The following is a 15,590-nucleotide window of genomic DNA, read 5'->3' on the forward strand; positions in this document are numbered from 1 at the left end:
CCAGGTCAGTTGTGACAGTTATTTGGAGGCCTCATTCTGATTCTTAGCATAGAAATAGCTACATTAAAAAACCAGCAACAGTGGCTAGGAGCTGAGAGGGGATCCTGCACTACTCTGCAGGGCTGGGAGCTGCTGTGGGGGCCCACGGCAGCTGGGGAGCTCAGGGATTCCCCTGCTGCCCGTGACAGCTGGGCAGGTTGGGGGGCCCTGTTGCCGCTCGTGGCTGGTCTGCTGCGGTGCCCCAATGTCATGGAGGTCTCTGGAAGTCACAGATTCTGTGACTTCTATGACCTCTCTGACAATTGTGGCCCTAGTGATGATCTTTGTATCCCATCCAATTCCTCTGCATCTTTTCTGCTAGCCTGTATCTTTTTTTATTATACATTTCAGATTCCTTAGTTTTCCTGTTGATGAGCAAGCAGTAGGTTCATTCTATTTTGCTTATAAAAAAACCTTATTGGTACATATGTTTAAAAAACCCTACAGCTTCCTTTTTGTCTACCTTGCTTCCTTTTGTAATTTTAGTTCAGAAGACGAAGATGAAAAAGAGTGGGAAGAGAGAATGAGCCAAAAAAAAATATTGCAGGTAACTACATTTGAATAGCCTTGTAATTGTGAAATTTTTCAATCACTCACTTCAAATGGACAACATTAACAACAAGGACCAACAGATATACTGGTTGGGGTGTATAGATGTACCAGATTTAATTCCTGGTGTAAAAATAGGATTGCCTGCCTAAGGGACCAATAACTTTTTTAAAATGTCTGCTATCTTGCTAATCCCAAAATGTAGAAATTAGTGCTATCTCCTGGTGGAGAGCTGGAGACTCAATTTCCTAGTGTTACATAGTATTTCTTTCTAAGGTGGTGATTCATGAAATATTGGACCATTTAGAGAAAAAATACATTTTTGTTACTGAAAGTTAACTATGGAAAACTTAAGACATTAATATATGTATGTTTTCTGTCGTTCTTTCTCTCAATAAACTATGAGAGGATGTTGGGAGTCCCTCCTGTCGAAATTCACAATTTATTCATTTCAAAAACTTTAACTCAGTTGGGCCTCTTCTTTTATTATTATGTCCCTTTGTTTGTCCAATTCCTGTTGTCTCTGCTCCTCCCCTTGGCTCTCATTCCAACTTTTGTCTTTGTCCCTGCAACAAATGCTGTCCCTACAACTGGAAGTCTTTCAGCGCATGCACTCTCTTCAAGCATTTCGTCGTCCCTTCTTCTCTTCATTGAATACTTATAAACCCTCGCTTTTGCAACCATGTTTTAAAGGTCTATACTTTGTGACCTGCTAGGGTTAGAAACACCATGGCACAGCAATAAAAATACTTTCAGAATAGGTAAACTTTTTTCAAATGACATTGCGATTAATGGCACTGTTAAACAATAGAATAACAATGGAAATTTATTAAATATTTGTGGAGGTTTTCTACATTTTTCAAATGCATCAATTTCAATTATGACATAGAATACAAAGTGTGCAGTGCTCACTTTATTTTTTTATTACAAATATTTGCACTTGAAAAAATGATAAAAGAAATAGCATTTTAATTCACCTCATACAAGTTCTGTAGTGTAATCTCTTGATCATGAAAATGCAATTTACAAATGTAGTGTTTTTGGTTACATAACTGCACCCAAAAAACAAAACAATGTAAAACTTTAGAGCCTACAAGTCCACTCGGTCCTAATTCTTGTTCAGCCAATCGCTAAGAGAAACAAGTTTGTTTACCTTTATCGGAGATAATGCTGTCCACTTCTTAATTACAATGATACTTGAAAATGAGAACAAGCATTCGCATGGCACTGTTGTAGCTGGTGTTGCAAGATATTTACATGCCAGATGCACCAAAGATTCATATGCCTCTTCATGCTTCAGCCATCATTCAGCTTCCATGCTGATGACGCTCACTTAAATTTAATTAACAATTTTTTTTTTTTTTTTTTGTGACCGAACTCTTTGCAGGGAGAATTGTATGTCTCCTGCTCTGTTTTGCCTGCATTCTGCTATATATTTCACGTTATAGCAGTCTCTGATGGTGATCAAGCACATGTTGTTCGTTTTAAGAACACTTCCACTGCAAATCTGGCAAAATGCAAAGAAGGTACCAATGTGAGATTTCTAAAGATCGCTACAGCATGCGACCCAAGATTTAAGTGCCATCCAAAATCTGAGAGGGATGAGGTGTGGAGCATGCTTTCAGAAGTCTTAAAAGAGCAACACTATAATGTGGAAACTACAGAACCCAACAGAAAATCAACCTTCTGCTGGTGGCATCTGAATCAGATGATGAAAATGAACGTCAGTCCGCACTGCCTTAGATTGTTGTCGAGCAGAACCCGTCTTCAGCATGAACGCCTATCCTCTGGAATGGTGATTGAAGCATGAAGGAACATATGAATCTTCAGCACATCTGGCATGTAAATATCTTGCTATTTGAAAATGTATAAAACATCCAAAAATATTTAACTAAATGGTATTCCATTATTGTTTAACAGCGCAATTAATCACATGATTAATGTTTTTAACTGTTTGACAGCCCTAAATAAAAGCCTCGTTGTACTAACTTCTGCTTTGAGAGATTAAATACTGTATTTGACTTTCCATTTGATTATGAGTGACTCTGTATGTTTGTTGCCTTGGTCATATGAAATCAGTGTTTGTAAGTTCTCTTTCACTACTTACAGGAAGAATTCTTTGACAATCCTCATTCTGTAGATATTGAATCAGAAGACTTCAGCAGTCTGCCTCCAGAAGTGAAACATGAAATCCTGACAGACATAAAGGAGTTCACAAAGCGACGAACATTATTTGAGACCATGCCAGAGGTAAAATTTAAAAAATCCGTCAGCTTTTTTTAAAGCCAATAGGATAGAGTCTGCTGCCATTAGCGCCGATGAAGACTGCATTAGTATCTCACATCAAAAAATCCTTGATGTGCTATGTCAGAAAAGTGACTGCACAAAAATGTCAGGGTCATGGTTCTCAACAAACTTGCTTTCTATATGTATTCAGAGTTGTTTCTGACTTCTGATAGAATTGCGGAGCCAAGATTGCTTTATAATTTGCCCATTGTTGCATTGTGGCTCATGCCTCACCACCAGAATTATTCTGTAATTGGAATTTAGTGAATCTTATTTATGATAAGTCAGGCTGAAAGAAAACAACTTCACTTCCAGATTCCAAGTTGCATGCAGAGCTGGTAGCTGGGAAGTCGTTTTTTTATTTGTAAACTAAGCAAATGTGTAAAAAGTCATTTCAGAGACAACTGGAACCCTGCAGTGCCATTTTTAGAATAATTTTTGAGAGCACAACTATGTTTTAAAGCGTAATAGGACTGTTTAGATGGCAGCTGGCATTGAAACCTGCCAGGATAGATGTTGTAATAGGCAACCACATTTAAATCACCCCAGTGTGGGTTCCATTATAATTTTATTTGCTCTTGAGTTATGGACCATCTCTTTTAAATGACCAATTTTTACTGGTCATGTAAGGGAGGTATCAGTGTATTTAACAATGTCACAGTTCCAGGGCAACTGTATCTGTATTTCCCTTCAGTGGTACAGCTTCCAGCTGACTGACTGCTTTCAGCTCCCCAGCTGTTACCATTCTGGGGGGAGACCTGCATCTCTCTCCCTTCTGACCTTGGTATTCCCAAGCTGCACAGTTCCCTGCCTTCACTGTCTATTTCCCAGCACAGACAGGTTACCTGAGGACATCTGCTTGGTTTCTCTTCAGAGACTGATAACATATAACTGTTGACAATCACTCTTATCAGGTAGCACATCCTGTGCAAGTCTATTTTATTCTTAAAGTAAAATATAATAAAAAACAAACAAAACCCTATAAGCATGTGATTAAGCTTACCAGAATTAACTACAACCTTAACCTAGATTCTGTCAGGCCCAGTCCTTGGAACCCTATCCTCCAGGGGGGCTCATAATAGAGGAAGTACATTTAGCACCCCTCTCCCTCATGAGAGAAGGTATTTGCTACAGTAACACATACACAGTTGCATTTTTAATAGGGTATACATCAAAGGTGTTACCACTAATTTGATAAATGTTATTAATTAAGTTAAACTTTAACTTCATTCCATAAGGTTCAGGATATTACAGAATATTGTCAGTCTGTCACACTAATTAACCTATTTTTATCCTGTGTTAATGTGTCAGTCCCTTGTGTCATTGCAGTCAGTAACAGAAAAATGTCCTGTGTCAGAAAGTGATGAGATGTAGAGAAACTGATACCTATTTTATTTTTGTAACACAGCCGTTTCCTCCAGAGCCCAATGAATACATTTGCCTCAAAAATTCAGCAGTTGCATTTTATCTAAATACTGTGGCTCATTTCATGTTTAATTTGTTTGTTTTAAGGAGTCCAATGACTTCTCACAATACCAACTCAAAGGTTTGCTTAAAAAAAACAACCTTAATCGATACATAGAAAATGTGGAAAAAGAGATGAGTCAGCAGGACTCAGGCCAAATCCAAACCCAATATGAAAATGAGGGGGGCTTCATGAAAGAAGTGGAAAGCAAGAGGGTAGTCTCTGAAGATAGTTCTCACTACATTCTGATAAGAGGTATTGTAATGTTATCTCTTCACGTCCTGAAATTTCTCACTGGGTGTGGGCACTCTGTATTGCTGTTGGTCTTGTATATACTGCTGAGAAATATGAGTTTCATGTACAGAAACATAGACGGTGAGAGCTTTTTTAACCGGCATACAGGGGAATGGGGGGTGCCGGTAAATTTAAGATGCCAGTTAGCTCAGAGGGAGGGGTTTGGAGTGCGGGGTGGGTGTGCGGGCCAGGGGAATAGGAGGGGCTGCGGAGCATGGATCCTGGGATGTGGGAGGTGGCTTGGGGTGCTGGATGTGGGGGTGCTCACATCTGGCAGCTCCCCGCAAGTAGCTCCCCGTCCCTGCTGCTCCTGGCAGAGGCACAGCTAGGTGGCTTTGTAAGCAGGCACGCTGCCTCTGTTTGCCAGTGCTACTCCCGCACCTCCCATTGGCTGCAGTTCCTGGCCAATGGGCTGGGAGCCCCCAAGTCAGCACTTGAGGAGGAGGGACGGAGGTAGCATGCCTGCAGAGCTCCCTGGCTGCGCCTCCGCCAGCAATAGCCGGGACGGGGAGCCACCGGAGGTGAGTGCCCCCTCCATCTGGCACCCTGAGCCCCTCCTGTGCTCCAACCCCCTGCCCCAAGCTCCCTCCTGGACCCAAACTATCACTCCCAGAGCGCGCCCCACGGCCCCGCCCATGCCCCAGCTCCCTGTCGGCCCTGCACCAACCGCACTATAAACCAGACTTTCAGTGCAGATCTGAAATGTTGGTTTATAGAGCTTGCCAATTGGTCAAGTGCCGAATAAAAGTTTACTGTTGTTGATACTTTCAGTATAATGAACTATAACACTAACTTAATTATTAAATTGCAGAGAAATAGAGTAATAAAAGACTTGATTATCAACCACCAACTTCTTAGGATTTTAAATCTAATTCATTATAGAAGAAAAAGAATATATAAACAGTTATATATGAAGAAACTTAAGTCTTTTTCTTTTTCAGGTATTCAAGTAAAGGAAGCCACCAGTACGCACTTAGAAGCTCTTTCAGTTGGGCATTCCACAGGACCTGAATATAACATACCTGATAAAATACATAATGAAATGAATGCTAATACCAAGCCATCTTCACCTGAAGAGTTAAAGACAGAGAAGGCTAGCAATGCAGCTGGAGCACCACCTTCTCCCAGAACTTTGCTTGCTATACAGGCAGCTATGTTAGAAAGCAGCTCAGAAGAGGAACCAGAGGATGAAGATAAAAGGAAGCTGAATTTGGACCAAGCCACTCTCTGTCCCAGTACAGTTGAAGGCAATGTATCACCAAGAACACTACAGGTTATTCAGCAAGCTTTAAGTGGTGGTGATGATGATGTGAGAGCAGTTATTACCGCTAGTGCTGATAGAACACAAATGGAAATGTCAGGGGTGAAGGATCTTATTAGTAGCTCAGATGAGGTTTCTAAAATTAAGGATGGAAAAGAGTCGCTACTTTTACCTACAGATCTTTCAACAAACACCGTCCTTATGCAAGATGGTGAATCAGACCAAAAACGTACATCAGATTTTTTTTTAATGCCTGTATCTAAAGGTGTGTGCACACCTTGCGTTAAAAATGATTCCTCTGTTGAAATCATTAGAATAGATAAAGAACAGACAGAAGACGAACAAGAGTACACTTCAAAAATGGACTCAAGATCTCTGCAAGAAAGTATGGATATTTCAGTGCAGAAACCAATAAGTTCCACAACAAAGACCACTTCAGTAGCTATGATTCATTCAGAAACTACAGAAATTTCCAACAATGTGGAATATGAAAATATAGAGTGTGTTTTTCCAGAAGCAGAAAAGAATGCTCCTGAGCGACAGCATCCACTTTCAGTCACTCCAGAAATAGCATATCCTAATGAGGCAAGAGTACAAAGGAAATCACATTCTGAAGAGAGTGATTCAGATGGTATGTGCAGCATGCTGTTTTTTTCCATATTTGATTGTGGTAGCCAAGGCCCCAATCAGGATTAGAGCCCCATTGTGCTAATTGCTGAACAGATACACAGGAAGACCAGATTCCCTGCCCTGAAGGGTTCACAGTCTACTGACATGACCCTTGCATTTACCTCTGCTAATAGAGACAAAGATGTATTTTAAAAACGTATGTATGATTTTTTTTTTAAAATTTGGCCTTATTGACAAATATATAATCTCTTGTAGACAGGAAGAAGTGCTTCCTTTTTTTTTTAAAAAAAAAATGTTTTTGATTACTAAGTAGTTTTTAATACGGGATTTTTATTATACTTTAATTGTAGGGAGAAGTAATTTTATTAGATTGTAAATTTGAAATGAGAGGATTTGATTCAAATAATGATTTTATTCTCTGTCACAAATCAATATTTTCCTGAAGAGGGACTGACAGTTGCTCTAATTATGATGAGCCTCATTTCAGAGATCATTCCCAAATTTGTCTTGTTTTGATACTGGTTTATAAATCAGAAGAACTTACCAATACTACGCTTAATATTCCAACAGATTTCAGTCTTTCTGATTTGTCAAAGAGAAATTAATCATTTGGAAATTTCTCTTGACAAAAATCTAGTAACAGCAATGTAGCAAAGCACAGTAGCTGTGACAGAACTGTTCATATAAAAGTGTTCTGTACAAAGAATAATACCCAGATCATCCTTTGTATTTGATTGTGATCTTGGAAGAGTTAAGTAGCCATTTGACTAACAAAATGTATTTAGGTATCCAAATGTTATATTCATTTTAAAAAGTACATGTTATAAACTGTTAATAAGTGGGTAATCTAGGATTTGCCAGAACTCGGACAAATAGGATTTATTTTTTCTAAGATTGAAATCATCCAATGGTTTGACACGATCATCTTAGTCCCTGGGAAAAGAGATGAGGGTCCGTAAACACTTTGTCTCCTTATATAGAAATAATAGATCTTAGGCTCAGTAATAACTTAATTTGTCAAGGAAGAACACTTCTGTCCCATACCAAGTCTGATTTTGGTATTAGAACCTCAAATTTGATGTTTTCTTAGTTTGCTCAGTAAATCTGGGACCATATAAATACATCTTATCTTGATAATTAAATGATTTCCTCCTATTTTAAAACTTTCTCTGATCCTCCGGGAACAAAAAACCGACTAACAGTTTACGTCAGCTGTCAATTGATATCTTAACATTTTGACCAATGATTCAATTCAATGGCAAAAAATCTATATTCATGCAGTGTTAATGTTGATTGGTGGTATGTTGTTCCTTTGCAGAATGCTGAGTTGAGCAAAACGCCAACATCTGAAAACCAGGAACTGCAGAGTTAAGGCTGCACGTGCATATTTAACTCTGCTCTCTTTCAGCAAATCCACCCTGTTAACACAAATACCTTTACTATGCCAACCCCACAGTTCTCGAAATATGTAAGCTGTTCACCTTCTTTTACAATCCACTTGTTCTCTCTCACCCACAGGATTCCATCTAACACTATGGGGGGGAGGGAAAGGCAGTTGACCATGCCACGTTCCCTTTGTTCTCCTGGCATTAGTCAATTGGAATTATTTGCATACACTCCAGGCACAGTCAGTGTGTTAGGTGTACTTGCACTAAATGGTGGAGGCAGCAGTTGGGCCTGCTAAGTAATGTGTGTTTGTGACATATGGACATGTGTGACAGGGCAATGATTAGGATATGAGGAGATCTATGTTTTGCACACTGAGGTGTGAGTGCTAAGGGAAGAGCTGTACGTGTACCTTCAGGATGCAGTATGCATCATTTCTGTGCAGAATTGTGTATATGTTGTGTAATTAGCAGGGCACAGAAGTATTATTACAAAGGGCATTGTCAGCAACAAGGGGGAACATGAGGATTCTAACGCTTAAATGATGGTTACATGAAAGTGAGATTGTATCCTGTGAGTAAGTGTAAGAGAGTTGTAAAATGCTGTGAAGTGGTCCTTAAATTTTACATGTTCTTCTCTCTGAGGAGATGGTTAAGTGTATGAGTGGACACCAGGAACCTCCTGAACCTTAGTGCCAAGGGCCACTGTAAGTATGTGCTACATGCATAGTGAGGCACTGCTCAAAGAGGGTAGAAGGAAGGTGGTGTGGGCAACCTTTCCCCCTCTCTTTTTGTGCTTTAATAGTGGAACCCTATGGATGGAATGGGTTGAAAAAGGTGAACAACTTCTACATTTTAGGAGCTGTGGGATTGGCAGGTTGTGTTAACAGGCCATATTGGGCATTGATGAAAGAGGACCAAGTTAAGTATGCATGAGCATTTCCCAGTTTTCAGACATTTGAGTTTCGCTAAACTGTGTGTTCTGCAAGAGGACAGCATATCACCAGCAGCCTTAACTCTGCATTAATGTAGGTTTTTTTTGCCATTGAATTGCCTCAGTTTTTGAACAGGAAATTATGTTGATAGGAATTAGTAGTCATTTAGGTAGATGAATAGATCATGTCCTACAGTTAGCATATTGAGACAGCTGCAGTCCTCCCCATGCCTGCCCTCCTGCCACTTCTCACCAGTCCTGCTTCAGCATCCCTCCCCAACTATTCCCCTGAGTCATTCAGTGCTTTCCTCCATCCAACCTGGCCCCCTCCCCACTACTGTATCCAAGCCTTCCCACCACAAGCAAGCATTTCTCTGAAGTCTTCACTCCCAGTTATGAAAACAGTTTTATTGCTATTTCTTCACCCTTCCTATAACCTGATTCCAATGCAGTGCCTAGAGCCAAGGAAAACTGTTTATAGTGGAATAGTGTTGGAGTGCAGGGAGGTGAGGGTGTGCTGGCAGAGCTGAGGGGTGCCAGGCCTCCCTCACCTGAGCTCCTAACCTTGCATCTCCTACCTCCCATCCCCATTTATTTCCTTCTCCATAAACCCCTTCTCCTAGCTGCAGCCTCAAACACCTCTGACCCTTATTCCCACTCTTCTTCCTCTCTCCCACTTCCCTCCTCTCCCAGGAAGCATTCACATGTCTTTGTTTTCCCATATACTTTGATTACATTCCCCCCAAAATAAAATTGCCACTTGTGATTCACAAATTGTAGCAACCTACAGCCACTCAGTTCATATGTCCTTTTGTCTTAGGTGGGGGCTTGTGATATCCTTATCCTTAGTGATGTTAATTTAAGGGTGAGGTCACAGGATTTGAGAGGTCTGTGATTCATTCAGTCGTTAATTCCTAGCTCAGTCTAAGGGTATGTCTACACTACGAAATTAGGTCGAATTTATAGAAGTCGGTTTCTTAGAAATCGTTTTTATATATTCGAGTGTGTGTGTCCCCACGGAAAATGCTCTAAGTGTATTAAGTGCATTAACTCGGCGGAGTGCTTCCACAGTACCGAGGCAAGCGTCAATTTCTGGAGTGTTGCACTGTGGGTAGCTATCCCACAGTTCCCACTGTCTCCCCTGCCCATTGGAATTCTGGGTTGAGATCCCAATGCCTGATGGGGCTAAAACATTGTCGCGGGTGGTTCTGGGTACATATCGTCAGGCCCCCGTTCCCTCCCTCCCTCTGTGAAAGCAGCAGCAGACAATCGTTTTGTGCCTTTTTTCTTGAGTTACCTGTGCAGACGCCATACCACGGCAAGCATGGAGCCCGCTCAGGTAACCGTTACCGTATGTCTCCTGGGTGCTGGCAGATGTGGTACTGCATTGCTACACAGCAGCAGCAACCTCTTGCCTTGTGGCAGCAGACGGTGCAGTAGGACTGGTAGCCGTCATCGTCATGTCCGAGGTGCTCCTGGCCACATCGGCCAGGAGTGCCTGGGCAGACATGGGTGCAGGGACTACATTAGAAGTGACTTGACCAGGTCATTCTCTTTAGTCCTGCAGTCAGTCCTATTGAACCATCTTATGGTGAGCAGGCAGGCGATATGGATTGCTAGCAGTCCTACTGCACCATCTTCTGCCGAGCAGCCATGAGATGTGGATGGCTTGCAGTCCTTCTGCACCGTCTGCTGCCAGCCAAAGATGTAAAAGATAGATGGAATGGATCAAAACAAGAAATAGACCAGATTTGTTTTGTACTCATTTGCTTCCCCCCCTCCCCCGTCTAGGGGACTCATTCCTCTAGGTCTCACTGCAGTTACTCACAGAAAAGGTGCAGCGAGGTAAATCTAGCCATGTATCAATCAGAGGCCAGACCAACCTGCTTGTTCCAATAAGAACAATTACTTAGGTGCACCATTTCTTATTGGAACCCTCCGTGAAGTCCTGCCTGAAATACTCCTTGATGTAAAGCCACGTCATCAGTCGCCCCTCCCTCCGTCAGAGCAACGGCAGACAATCGTTCCGCGCCTCTTTTCTGTGCGGACACCATACCAATGCAAGCATGGAGGTCGCTCAGCTCACTTTGGCAATTAGGAGCACATTAAACACCACACGCATTATCCAGCAGTATATGCAGCACCAGAACCTGGCAGAGCGATACTGGGCGAGTAGGCGACGTCAGCGCGGTCACGTGAGTGATCAGGACATGGACACAGATTTCTCTGAAAGCATGGGCCCTGCCAATGCATGCATCATGATGCTAATGGGGCAAGTTCATGCTGTGGAACGCCGATTCTGGGCTCGGGAAACAAGCACAGACTGGTGGGACCGCATAGTGTTGCAGGTCTGGGACGATTCCCAGTGGCTGCGAAACTTTCTCATGTGTAAGGGCACTTTCATGGAACTTTGTGACGTGCTTTCCCCTGCCCTGAAGCGCATGAATACCAAGATGAGAGCAGCCCTCACAGTTGAGAAGCAAGTGGCAATAGCCCTGTGGAAGCTTGCAATGCCAGACAACTACCGGTCGGTTGGGAATCAATTTGGAGTGGGTAAATCTACTGTGGGGGCTGCTGTGATGCAAGTAGCCCACGCAATCAAAGATCTGCTGATATCAAGGGTAGTGACCCTGGGAAATGTGCAGGTCATGGTGGAAGGCTTTGCTGCAATGGGATTCCCTAACTGTGGTGGGGCCATAGACGGAACCCATAACCCTATCTTGGCACCAGAGCACCAAGCCGGCGAGTACGTAAACTGCACGGGGTACTTTTCAATAGTGCTGCAAGCTCTGGTGGATCACAAGGGACGTTTCACCAACATCAATGTGGGATGGCCGGGAAAGGTACATAACGCTCGCATCTTCAGAAACTCTGGTCTGTTTCAAAAGCTGCAGGAAGGGACTTTATTCCCAGACCAGAAAATAACTGTTGGGGATGTTGAAATGCCTATAGTTATCCTTGGGGACCCAGCCTACCCCTTAATGCCATGGCTCATGAAGCCATAAACAGGCAGCCTGGACAGTAGTCAGGAGCTGTCCAGCTACAGGCTGAGCAAGTGCAGAATGGTGGTAGAATGTGCATTTGGATGTTTAAAGGCGCGCTGGTGCAGTTTACTGACTCGCTTAGACCTCAGCGAAACCAATATTCCCACAGTTATTACTGCTTGCTGTGCGCCTCACAATATCTGTGAGAGTAAGGGGGAGACGTTGAGGCAAATCGCCTGGCTGCTGGTTACGCGCAGCCAGACACCAGGGCTGTTAGAAGAGCACAGGAGGGCGTGGTACGCATCAGAGAAGCTTTGAAAACCAGTTTCATGACTGGCCAGGCTACAGTGTGCAAGTTCTGTTTGTTTCTCCGTGATGGAAACCCCCCGCCCCTTGGTTCACTCTACTTCCCTGTAAGCTAACCACCCTCCTCTCCTCCCTTCGATCACCGCTTGCAGAGGCAATAAAGTCATTGTTGCTTCACATTCATGCATTCTTTATTCATTCATCACGCAAATAGGGGGATGACTACTAAGGTAGCCCAGGAGGGGTGGTGGAGGAGGGAAGGAAAATGCCACACAGCACTTTAAAAGTTTACAACTTTAAAATTTATTAAATGCCAGCCTTCTGTTTTTTGGGCAATCCTCTGAGGTGGAGTGGCTGGTTGGCCGGTGGCCCCCCCACCGCGTGCTTGGGCGTCTGGGTGTGGAGGCTATGGAACTTGGGGAGGAGGGCGGTTGGTTACACAGGGGCTATAGTGACAGTCTGTGCTCCAGCTGCCTTTGCTGCAGCTCAACCATACACTGGAGCATACTGGTTTGATCCTCCAGCAGCCTCAGCCTTGAATGCTGCCTCCTCTCATCACGCTGCCACCACATTTGAGCTTCAGCCCTGTCTTCAGCCCGCCACCTTTCCTCCCAGTCATTTTGTGCTTTCCTGTGCTCTGACATTATTTGCTTCTACGTATTCGTCTGTGCTCTGTCAGTGTGGGAGGACAGCATGAGCTCAGAGAACATATCATCACGAGTGCGTTTTTTTTTTTTCTTTCTAATTTTCACTAGCCTCTGGGAAGTAGAAGATCCTGTGATCATTGAAACACATGCAGCTGGTGGAGGGAAAAAAAAAAGGGACAGTGGTATTTAAAAAGACACATTTTCTAAAACAGTGGCTACACTCTTTCAGGGTAAACTGTGCTGTTAACATTGCATACGTAGCACATGTGCTTTCGTTACAAGGTCGCATTTTGCCTCCCCCCCCACCACCACGTGGCTACCCCCTCAACCCTCCCCCCTCCCCATGGCTAACAGCGGGAAACATTTCTGTTCAGCCATAGGCAAACAGCCCAGCAGGAACAGGCACCTCTGAGTGTCCCCTGAAGAAAAGCACCCTATTTCAACCAGGTGACCATGAATGATATCTCACTCTCCTGAGGATAACACAGACAGATAAAGAACGGATGTTGTTTGAATGCCAGCAAACATACACTGCAATGCTTTGTTGTACAATGATTCCCACGTACGTGTTACTGGCCTGGAGTGGTAAAGTGTCCTACCATGAAGGACGCAATAAGGCTGCCCTCCCCAGAAACCTTTTGCAAAGGCTTTGGGAGTACATCCAGGAGAGTTGCGAATGCCAGGGCAAATTAATCCTTTCGCATGCTTGCTTTTAAACCATGTATAGTATTTTAAAAGGTACACTCAGCGGAGGTCCCTTCTCCGCCTGCTGGGTCCAGGAGGCAGCCTTGGGTGGGTTTGCGGGGTACTGGATCCAGGTCCAGGGTGAGAAACAGTTCCTGGCTGTTGGGAAAACAGCTTTCTCCGCTTGCTTGCTGTGAGCTATCTACAACCTCATCATCCTCTTCGTCCCCAAAACCTGCTTCCGTGTTGGCTCCATCTCCATTGAAGGAGTCAAACAACACAGCTGGGGTAGTGGTGGCTGAACCCCCTAAAATGGCATGCAGCTCATCATAGAAGCGGCATGTTTGGGGCTCTGACCTGGAGCAGCCGTTCGCCTCTCTGGTTTTCTGGTAGGCTTGCCTCAGGTCCTTAAGTTTCACGCGGCACTGCTTCGGGTCCCTGTTATGGCCTCCGTCCTTCATGCCTTGGGAGATTTTGACAAAGGTTTTGGCATTTCGAAAACTGGAACAGAGTTCTGATAGCACGGATTCCTCTCCCCATACAGCGATCAGATCCCGTACCTCCCGTTCAGTCCATGCTGGAGCTCTTTTGCGATTCTGGGACTCCATCATGGTCACCTCTGCTGATGAGCTCTGCATGGTCACCTCTGCCGATGAGCTCTGCATGGTCACCTGCAGCTTGCTACGCTGGCCGAACAGGAAATGAGATTCAAAAGTTCGCGGTTCTTTTCCTGTCTACCTGGCCAGTGCATCTGAGTTGAGAGTGCTGTCCAGAGCGGTCACAATGGAGCACTCTGGGATAGCTCCCGGATGTCAATACCGTAGAATTGTGTCCACAGTACCCCAAATTCGACCCGGCAAGGCCGATTTAAGCGCTAATCCACTTGTCGGGTGGAGTAGGGAAATCGATTTTAAGAGCCCTTTAAATCGGGAAAAAAAGGGCTTCATCATGTGGACGGGTGCAGGTTTACATCGATTTAACGCTGCTAAATTTTACCTAAAGTCCTAGTGTAGACCAGGGCTAACAGACCAAGGCAACAGAAGAAAACAGATTTTTTTTTTTTAAACGAGGGGGCTGTAACTGAGGAATCCTTTGGTCATGAGCCCAAATTTGGTTCACTATTGCTACTCTGAACCTTTGTGAAGCACACCAATTTTCAAAGCAATCCACCTAAACATTTGGATGTTAGCCCACTTACAAGATTTGATCTTTAAGGCATAAAAAATACTCTAGTTCTTTCTCTGTATTGGTACGTGTACAGTGTAAACATGTGTATTTTCTTTAATGTTGTTCGCTATTTGGGTCCTGTAAAGGTTTAGTGGGTACCATGTCCTGCCTTGGGTAAAATGCTGCAGTGTGAAACCATTTTTGACCCATATCTCATCAATAGGTTCATTTCTAGCTCTGGGCAAAAAAAAAAAAACCCCACCTAGAAACCTTTTTTTAAAATCTCATTTTTTGAGAGGGCTTATCTCCAGAACCCCTGGCTTGGATGACTCCAAATTTGTGCCATTAATCCTGGAACCTTCTGAGAGACACCAAATTTCAAGGAAAACTGACTGTGTGTCAATTTTAGAGGATTTAGAAAGGTTGACCTTTAAACTGGTAATGATGCACCCACACCACTATATAATAAACATTCTTTGGGCTAGATTCTCCCCTGTGAACATTGTTGCTATTCATGGTCATTGAAACCTGTAGTTTCAGTTTGTAGTTTCATATAATTCTTTGGCGAGGAAGGCAAAGTTTACCATTCTTTTCCCAAATTTGAGCAAACTGTATTAATGGTCAGCCACTTTAGCTCCCCTAGCTCCATGAACCATTTTGCTCATGCAAAAAGTCATGCTGCTAGGTTATTACCTGTCTGCTGCACCTGGATCCCACCTTGAAGGGGTAAGGAAATTCCATGGCAGAGAGGTAAGCAGCATAAATTAATTTAAGCTACTTTGATATGTGGGCTTGCTGTAGAATCTGGCAGACACTTGCTGCCCTTCCCTACCCATAGAAATGTGAGGTCAGCAGGAAGGGTGGTATTCCCCTCATGTATGCTGGATTCACGGGTGCAAGCTTCCCTCTTCTCATAGAAGTGGTGGAGAGAGAAATTCATTGAGGGATGAGGCCATTCA

At 43.4% G+C, this 15,590-nt stretch overlaps 1 protein-coding gene across 5 annotated transcripts in view; it reads left to right on the forward strand.

Annotated features, from left to right (window-relative positions):
• ERCC5 (ERCC excision repair 5, endonuclease) overlaps positions 1 to 15,590 on the forward strand; it is a 37,846-nt gene that overhangs the window by 6,951 nt on the left and 15,305 nt on the right. For all 5 annotated transcript variants that reach the window (XM_073349098.2, XM_073349106.2, XM_073349116.2 and 2 more), the window contains exons 7-10: positions 526 to 586; positions 2,698 to 2,838; positions 4,387 to 4,594; positions 5,575 to 6,525. In XM_073349098.2, coding sequence (XP_073205199.2) covers positions 526 to 586; positions 2,698 to 2,838; positions 4,387 to 4,594; positions 5,575 to 6,525 — 1,361 coding nt within the window. The remainder of the gene's footprint in view (positions 1 to 525; positions 587 to 2,697; positions 2,839 to 4,386; positions 4,595 to 5,574; positions 6,526 to 15,590) is intronic.

This window comes from Lepidochelys kempii, chromosome 1 (genome assembly GCF_965140285.1).
Source record: "Lepidochelys kempii isolate rLepKem1 chromosome 1, rLepKem1.hap1, whole genome shotgun sequence".
Taxonomy (NCBI): Eukaryota; Metazoa; Chordata; order Testudines; family Cheloniidae; genus Lepidochelys; species Lepidochelys kempii.